General features: G+C 44.3%; 1 protein-coding gene across 2 annotated transcripts; it reads right to left on the reverse strand.

The window, feature by feature from the left end:
* Positions 1-5,619: 5,619 nt before the first annotated feature.
* On the reverse strand, positions 5,620-9,500 carry HES6 (hes family bHLH transcription factor 6). 2 transcript variants are annotated; one of them, XM_083615039.1, is made up of 4 exons: positions 9,254-9,500; positions 9,011-9,097; positions 8,795-8,870; positions 5,620-7,539 (listed from the first exon to the last, which is right to left on the reverse strand). In XM_083615039.1, exons 1-4 carry the CDS (start codon positions 9,332-9,334, stop codon positions 7,094-7,096), a joined length of 690 nt encoding a protein of 229 aa, XP_083471165.1. In that variant the 5' UTR covers positions 9,335-9,500; the 3' UTR covers positions 5,620-7,093. The 2 variants fall into 2 exon arrangements, with proteins under 2 accessions (XP_083471165.1, XP_083471164.1); XM_083615038.1 differs by having other exon boundaries at positions 8,795-8,876.
* Between the last annotated feature and the right edge of the window lie 126 nt (positions 9,501-9,626).

Genomic DNA, 9,626 nt, shown 5'->3' on the forward strand with positions numbered 1-9,626 from the left:
CCAACTTCAAGTCATCTGCTGCCTCAAGTCCCTGGCTTTCATTCCAGTGTGGTTGTTTGCCATACTTAGGACACTTCCACAATCCACCTTTTATAAAATCCCCTCCTCCCCAGCGTGTTTTTCATTGTAAACATTTGTTCAGCACTTTTGCAGGGAAATAAACATTTCTTAAGAAGAAAAATGCTGGGGGTGGGTGGGGTTTGTAGCAGCGGCTTTGTAACTGCCACAACTATTCACTGCTTCTAAAACAGTTTGATCTCAAGCCAAAAGATCTGAGCTTTTTTTCAAAAACACACTGGGTGGAGTACGAAAGCAATTTGAAACGAAGATGTCTTTTAGAAGTTCTTTGTAGGAGCTGCTTATCTGTGAGGCTTGGAGAACATCTAAATGGAGGGGAGGCAGACGTTTGTGGGTCTTTTCCAAAAAAGCAGGAGCATTCTGGGAAGCGGTGTGTGTATGGACTCATTTGGCCCTGTCCACTTGACTGAATACAGAACTACTGCTCTAGCCCTGGAGGACCTCCTCTCAGGTGAGCAGCCCTCACATACCTGGGTGAATAAAGGACACCAGAAGTACCAGGTTCTCCTCTCACCTTCTGCTAATTAGACAGCAAATTTCAAAGCTGTGGAAGCTCTTCTTGTACTTACGATAGGCTCCCTGTGTGAGGTAGAAGATTGAAAGACCAGAAGTCTAAATGACTCGGGGAACTTCCACAAGCAGATGAGAAAACACCCTGCTTCCGGAATGCAATGGAGGTGGTGGTGGAGCTTAACACACTCATCCCTGCTTCCATGTTGGTTTTAAATACGAGAACACCCGAAGAGGTCATATGTCTACCTCAAATCTTGTTTAACAGAAAACACCAACTGGATTTGAGCCCACAGCACATCATCCAAGTTTATCACTCGTTTCAGTAAGATTTCAGTGTACCTTTCCCTGGCCTATATATTTATTTACATTCCATATAGTATATTCCATATTCACAGCTCTTCCTTGCGCCATTGGCCTTTTGACCTCTTTAAAAGAAGCAAATTCTCTGGACCTCTGTGCACATATATTCTAAGTGACCTTTTCACACATCTTGCCACAGAGGGCTTTTTTAGTCTCTAAAGGTGGCTAGAATGGTGTTGAGCCACCAAGGTTAATTATCCACTATTTGGCTGCAAACGTTTTCCTGAAACTTCCTGTCATCTGGATTTTGGGCTTACTACAGGCATGGAGGAGAGGGGTTGGATAGATGACCATTTGGCACTACAAATACTCACTGTACTCTAAACATTTTCTGAGCCTTGCCCTTGCTTAGCATGCCATTATGAGGGGGATGCAAGATCATCTGTAAGGCAAATACTCCCCATTGACATTTGACCCAAAGCAGTAACAAGCCCTTCTCCCAGACCCTTTTCTACTGATCTAAGTTATTTACAAGCATCACTGACCACTGCCAATGGTGTAGTGCTAATAACTACAGGGTTTTCCAACTGCATATCAAACAAATATCCCCCTTCTTATGGCATGGAGGGGTGTACCTCTTTTTACAATCTAGTACAGTAACAACCCAGCTAGGGTCTTGCTATTACTTTGAAATTGCAAAGAATAAAGGCAGTTTCTATGTAGGGGGTGGAGAGAAAAGAGAAAAAGCATGAACTTTCTTTTCAGTGTAACTGCTGGAAACCACATCCCCACCCCAATGAAAAGCTCACTCTTCCTGCCTTTATCAAGGAGGTGTCAGATCTCACACCTTTGCAGTAAGGTACAGAAATGCAAATTTTTTGAAACCCGGTAACACCTAATGAGAGGATGTAAACTTTCTGTGAACTTAATTTGTGGATTTGTGCTGTGTGTTTTTCAAACCCCAACATTTCTCAGAATGTTTCAATGCTAGTTGTACATTTCCAGATTGGACAATTTAAAAATACAGAACTTGAAGATGGTCCTTTGCTCTTCTGAATGACTTCAGTTTGTTAGACCTCCTGTTTATAACCCCCTGCATGTCTGCAGGAGACAAAAAAAATATACAAAGTGCAACTCCAGAATTACATACCTCAGAATCAGCTGTCCTATTTCCATTGACTCTCTTCTCTATTCTAGCATCAAAATTTCACTTTTGTTAAACTTTGTTCACAAGTTACAATACTCCCCCTTTCTCCAAGTTTGCAGCTACTAGTAGTCGTACCTTATCTTGTAGTACCTTATCTTCAATTAACTAGGCTTTCATCCCACAAATTCCTGTTTTGCATATTCAACAGTGAGCAATCGCTACATACATACTTTGGTCTAATAGGTACACCATTGTTTTGAGAGCAGTAACAACACCCTTGACCCAAACACAATGCATACAAGAGTATTTCCATTCGCACAGGCATGGCCATATCCCAAGAGACTGTGATCTACTCCCAGTATAAAAAAAACTGGTAGTGATCTACCCATTGTCATTGGCTTTTTTTAGGAGGGAAGTGCCCAGAGTTGTTGAGCTTTTTGGGGGAAGGATTGCACAGAGTTTTTTAGCTCCCTGCCCCATAACTTTTTGTACATGATAAGGATAAGGATAGCGATCTACTGGTTGGACACCCCTGCATTAGCAGAATTGCTTTACCAACCAGGGGAAAGGAGCATTACCGTATCAAATTGCTTTGTTAAAACAGCTGTGTGGTTTTCTTGCTCAAAACGGCTGCATGGCAAGCAGAACTTGAACAGGTTAGACTTCTCTGTTGCTTATGCAAGGATCCGTTTAATTGGTTGAATGTGTCATATACCTATTAAAGACACAGAACATTACTGGAGAAAGGAGAAAATAACTTCTCTACACTAGATGCTGCCCTCATAAAAATGTGATAGTAGACTTCAGGATCGCAAGTTGGTGGGAGAGAATCCTGCGGCCTTTCAGTTATTGTCGGACTATAACTCCCCACCTCAACCCTTGACCATCAGTCATGCCAACAGCTGATGATGGGAGTTGGAATCCAAAATTCTCTGGATGGTCACAGTTTTCCCACCTCTGTATTAAACTAAGGAGAAGACTAATCTCCCCCCTAGAGTTTACTACATACAAGCAGCAGGAATTACATGAAGCAGCATTCAGGAATATGACAGCTCTTCCTACAGTACATAATTGTGCCACCAGAACAAACTCACATCTGGCAGGATCACAACAAAAAGTTGCAAAGACCTACCAGAGATTCTGGCACCTTAGAAAAGTAGGCATGAATTGTACAGGTTTGTGAACAGAATATGGGGTTTTGTTTTTGCTTTTTGCACCCTCCTTTTTTTCAGTGACACTCAGAAAGACTAATATAGAGCAAAGTGACCCAAGCAATTATTGCTAAAAATTCACGACTTTAGTATTTGCTTGTTTCCACGGTTGTCACTTTGAGGCTTGCAAGTCGTATCAGGACCAAAAAAAAAGGTTCATTTCTCTTTGGCTGGAGAGTAGAACTGCCAATTACACTGGATGGGATCTGACAGCTGCTTCCCATAATCATCATTCAGAAAGAGATGAGACTTGAATAGCAAGGAAAGGCTGAGGTCGTCTTTTTGACAAGAATGAGTTTAGCTTTCCTTTGGTCAAAGCCACCTAGGCAGAAGTTTAGAAAGCCATAGACCTGCAAGTGAGAAAACTACTGACACAGCAAACCTGCAAGATTTGGACAGAGGTGGCTCTCTCACATACACACACGGGAAAGGGGAAATATGAGTCTGGATGAACCATATCTTCCAGATTCCCACTTTCATATGATCAATTCTACTAGAAGTCATGCAATTATGCACAAAGTGCTCCCACAAATACGCAAAAGTCCAAGAAGAAATGCCTACATTGCGTGCACAAACCCACACACCTAGAACTTGCTAACGTTTCTGCACCACCCAAACCTTTAAACCTCTTTTGATATACCTACCCATGCCCTGTATATGCAACCTCTTCCCACACCCACCTCTAGGCGGAGGGAACCATAAACTCTTATAACATGTGTCCCTTTCTGTGGGGCCACAAAGCACATGGTTATAACAGTTTTTGAATTATTTTCAGCTAACAACTAGCAAGGCAAAGCTGGCTGTACATTCTGTCTCCCCTCCTCTCCCCACAGCAGGTTTGAGAAAAATGGCTCGGAAGAATGATACAAGGTTGGTAGGTACGTAAACCCAGCCCTCAGGGATAGAACCCAGTCACAAGACACCTCTCAGATTTGTACCCAGGAATCAGAAACATGGAATCATAGAGTTGGAAGGGACCCCAAGGCTCTCATGTAGTCCAGCCATCAGCAACACAGGAATTCCTCCCTGGGTGAGCCAGAACCACCAACCTTCTGGTTAACAGCCAGACCCACTGACCCACTTGGATAAAGAGAGTATAATCGCCCATAAGTGCAGACAGCTTAAGTACCTATAACAGGCTGCTCACAATGTGCAAAGAGCAACTCAAGGCTGGCTACAGTTTTATTTTCTCCTGAAAAACTCCTATTCATTTATTGCATAGGTAGTCCATTATTAATGTGTGGGTACCAAGATGTACACTGCCTATTCAAGGGTCTAAGGGGGCCAGTGTAACAGTCCTTTAACCCTATGATAATGCTGCATCCTTGCTAATTAAACCTTTGTGCGATTTGGATGCATACCTTCTGCTGAGGGAATCAAACAAGAGCAGGCCAACCCAAATATTGTCAGGATGACATTTAAAGCCTCAAGCTTGAAAACCTATTTTTTCAAAACTGAAAAAAGGCTGGACTTGAAGCATAACCCTGGACTACAAAACATGCTTACCTGGGAGTAAGCCCCACTCAATTCAGTAGGACTTACTTGTGAGTAGACATCCTTAGGGTGATGTTCCTAGGCATTTGATGTTAAATTGACTGCTTATAGTTATTTTGAGGTTCTCCTATCCATTGTGAGTTTTTTAAAAGGTAAGATCATCTGCTAGGTCCATGTTTCCCAAACCTGGGTCTCCAGCTGTTTTCAGACTACATTTTCCATCATCCCTGACCACTGGGACTTGCTAGCTAGGGATGATAGTTGTCATCCAAAAACAGCTGGAGAGCCAATTTGGGCTCCTACTCTAGTCTTCTACCCCACAATACTATTTTTTTTCCACTTAAGAATTTGCAATAGTCTACTAACACAAATATTAACTTATAATATTCTAGTTCTAGTTCGGAATACCTAAGAGACTGCAGCCCTAAATACTGTTACTCAAATGCTGCTTTTAAACACAAAAAACAATACAACAAGGTCCTGCTCATGTTTAATGTCCCAAGTAAAAGTTTATTTGACCTCCCTGGGCCTTAACTTAAGCTGGTATGATTACAGGCTATTTCCTTTATTCCATACACTCCCTCTCAAAGTCATTATGTATAGGGTGTTATTTTCACTGGAACTGTCCATACTAACCCTTAGTTTGCACATCAAAACACTCCCTCATCTACTGTAAAAGCAAAAAAGGTCTTTACAGAGAAGACTTCCCCTTCATGGGGAAAAAGTGGGAGGGTGAATGTGGGCCTCCCTTCTAGTTCAAAGGTAGGTGAGAATCTAGCAGTCAGAGAGAAACAACTTTTGTGACAGGCTTGAATTACGGGACATCCAGTCTGATGGCTTAAAAGTTAGTTACAAAGCACACATCTACCAGTAAACTTTGTTTCCAATTTTATTATTCCACATGGTTAACAAAAAGGAAGATTACATAGCTAGCCCTCCAACCTTACTTTTACCCCTCCCTTTCTTTCTCTATGCTGGGACATTTTCTTGCGTTAAGGAAACTTACAGCATAGATCTATATTACAATGACAGCTCTGTGGAAAGGTAAAAGCACAAACAGCTCACACAACTTAAAAAATTAAAAAAAACCCCACCTGTTTTTAAGTGGAGGAAAGCTAAAGTTGCAGTAGATCAAAGAACATCTTTCGAGTTTCTTAATTAATGGCATGTAATTCAATGTTTTCCATTCAAACCGGGAAAGTATTCAATGGTTCAAACCCTCACTAAGCCATTTGTTATTGGTTTTTACACAATTACCAATGTTGTTGCTTAAAAACAAAGGCTTAGCAATGACAAACTAAATTGGGAAGTCACGTAACCAAACGCAAGAACATACGTGTGCCAAAAACCAGAAGTATAACCACTGTGTTAGCCCAAGAATCCTGAACAAATGAAACATTCCAACTCCCCATACTTGAACAGGCAAGTTCAGTACAATAATTAAGTGCTTAATTACCAATGTTTGCACTCAAGGATACATATTTATGAATTGCTCACTTGGAACAGAATTTCTAGAGCAGACGTGTCACCCACCCCTCAAAATACATGCAATCATTGGTGAATTTAGTTGCTTTTATTTTTTTATATATAAAAAGATTAAAATAAAACATTTGACAAGCTATAAAACATACCACAATAAATTCAAATGTGCTAGCTGTGCGTAAGACACGTTTCTAAAAGGCACCCTGCCACCAATATTTTAAATGCTCACCTAATTCCAGTCTGGCTCCTAGTTTCCTCTTCCTTCACTGAAGGAGAAATCCTAGACCACTAAACTCATCAAGAGACTAGCTTCACCAATCCCTTTCAGGGATTTTCCTTTTTAAAAAATAAGAGAAAGAAAAATCCATCACTAGAACATTTGAAGTTTTGCATAACTGCTTAACTTCATACATTTCACTGGTATTAAACCACCAAGTTTTCAAATGCACAAGGGTTTTCTCCTAATCGAAAAAAGGTAGTGATTCAGGGCCACTTATAAGGACCATTAAAAACCCCCAAGGAAACAAAAAAGGTAAGTTGCAAAACACTGCTGTGCTTCAACAAAAGAGCTCTGCTTCCATACTTCCATCACTTTTAACCCACACCCTTAATCATAAAAAGAAACCAAGACTCCAATATTCACCTTTCACACTCACAGATGAAATGTTAACACATTCGAGCTATTTAGCCTGTCAGGATTTGACAGTGTAAGAGTGCCCAGCTATGCAGTCCTGAAATACAGCAACATTACGACACAAATGCACCATCTGAAATCCTCACCGTCTCTATTCCAATGGCTAGAAGAACACAGTGCTCAAGTATTCTCCCTATTAGGTAGATCTTCGTTGGTTCCTGTGCAGTCTCTTTACTACCAAGGTCTCCACATAGATTTGGAAAGGCTGGAGGAAGGCACATTTTGCGTCCTAGACCTGTCCAGTCCATCCAAAGAGATGTGGCTTTGCTCAGCCTCCGTGTCTTCCACATCAGAGCAAGTCTCCTCACTGGAGGAAGGTGAAGGAAGAGGCGAATTGGGACTGGGCAGGTTCAAAGCTGCAGGCGATTCCCCAGGCGTTTGGGAGAGCCCATCGCTGCCAGGCCACTGGCTGATGGTGGGGTCTGACAAGACATCCGCTATCAGGTCCTGGAAACTGCCTTCGTTCAGAGGCATCGACTCCAGAAGGTGGTTCAAGAGCTCTGCTGCAATGGTGGAATCAATCCCCGGGCAGTTGGAGACAAACGTATGAACTTCATGCATGCACTGAATGTACCCAGCTGCAAAGCGCTCGCTGGCCTCCCGCTGCAGTTTGTCACTATCTGAGACCACAGGCAAAGAGAGAAACACAGCAAGGGTCACAAAACATCCATTTCTCCTTTCCCCAGTAGTACTGCAGAAGGCTATCTACTCCCTTGCCCTTCAGGGCTGGCTAGATGCTAAAACTACACCCCACCCCCCCCACCATACCTGTCAATGCCAAACTTGAAAAATGAGGCCCAGAGGCTTCTAAGGGACAATCAGCCAGCATCACTGCAAATCTGGCTGAGGATACAACTGTATGTTTCAGGGTGAAAGCCCCAGCCTTTATGCAACAAGATAAATGTTTTGGAAAAACAAGGTAGATGCGGCTGATAGATAAGGTTTTATATACCTAAATGTGCCTGCTTTCTAGTAACAGTTGTATAAGAATAGTTTTAACTAGATTGAGCAAAGTTGGATTTATGCAGTCATTTCACTGCAAGTCCAATTCACAACTCAAGCAGAAGCAGAACTGCAATACTCCTTTGTCACAAGCACAGCTCGGCCTAGGTATGTTTACTCCAAATAAAACAAGTCTCATCGTAACAATTAAGTTAGATCAGAAAAAGGATAGCAGCAGCCACTAGGTAGGGCAACAGGGAAAGAAAAAGAACATAAAGTGAAACCAGAACAGTAAAGGCCAGCAACTTTGGTTCAAACCAGAAATACTTCAGGTGTGCTCTAAGTAGCACCGGTTTTGTGTTAAACTCCCTGGTTTGTTGTGGTGTCACAAGGGGCAGGGAGAAGAGACATCATGCATACAGCCCTCAATAGCAAAGAGGAGGAATCAAAATGTAATGATCGTAAGGAAGTAGAGAGAGCTGCTTACAATACTTGGAAAAAATTCCTACTGAATTCAAGGGGACTTCCACTCAGGTAAGGATATACAAGACTGCTGCCTTACTAAGGAGAACAGAAAAAATAGCTTCCCACCCGCAGAGAAATGGGAGTACAGAATTGAAATGCTTTATTGGCAAAATAAGCAATGGATGCATGTGCCATGCAATCCTTGGGTCCTGATGCTCCCTTCTTTTCTAAAAAATAATAATGCAATTTAACTCTGCACCCCCCCCAGCCCATTTCCCTCCCTCTATCTGACAATCCCCTTTATCTGCCCAGCAGCTTCCTCCTCCAGCCCTAATAAGGAGTAGTTCTCTAGGTAACCGAGGAAACAGCCAGATCCCCGACGCAGGACCAGGATGGAGATGGGAACGAGAGAGAAGGAAGGAAGGAAGGATGGATGGATGTCACAGGGCAACAGCTGCGGCCACTCACCGAGAGACCTGTTCTGCAGGATGCCTTGCACCCGCTTCACCGTCAGCTCCAATACCTCGGCGTTCTCCATCTTCGCCTGGAACTAGCAGCAAGCAAAAGGAGAGAGAGGAGGGGGAAAGGACACAGCAAAGAGCGAGCTCGTCAGTCCCAGCCCCCCTTGCCGTCCTCCGCGCGCGCCCCCCCCTCCGCCCGAAAGCCCTCCGCCGGCCAAGTTACCTCCGTGTCCGCCAAGATCAGCCGCAGCTCTTGCAAGCTCTCGTTGATCCGCGCCCGCCGCTTCTTCTCCACCAGCGGCTTCCTTGCCTAGCGAGGAGAAAGAGGAGGGGAGGAGCAGAGGGCGCCACTTGCAGATCGCTGCACGCGCGCCCGCTTGCAAAAGCACGTCGCGAGCGCAGCCCGCCCCAGAAGTCCACCCCCCCCCCCACACACACACCCGCGCAGCTCCCGCACCTCCCTCACCTTCCTGTCTCCTCTGGCCTCGAAGAAATCCTCGTCGTCCCGGCTCGGTCGGTTCTTGCTGGGCCGAAAGGAGGGAGCCATGGCCGGATCCGGTGGGGCAAATGCAGGACGACGGAGCGGGGACGAAGAAGTGCAGAGCAAGGGCGGCCGGGGGCGGAGGCAAGGAGGCGGAGGCCGGAAAATAGTGCAGCGAAATAAATAGATGAAGCCGCAAGGCTGCTGCCTCCGTCCCGCACTCCCCCGCCCCCTCCCGCGGCCGCCGCCCGGGCCCTATTTATAGCCTCTGATTTGCATGTCAATGAGTCTATTGGACGCGGCGCGCCGAGAGGAAGCCCGAACGTTGAGCGAAGCCACCAATGGCGGGCGGGCGCTT

The sequence above is a fragment of the Podarcis filfolensis genome, assembly GCF_964270895.1.
Source record: "Podarcis filfolensis genome assembly, chromosome: 5".
NCBI classification, from domain to species: domain Eukaryota; kingdom Metazoa; phylum Chordata; class Lepidosauria; order Squamata; family Lacertidae; genus Podarcis; species Podarcis filfolensis.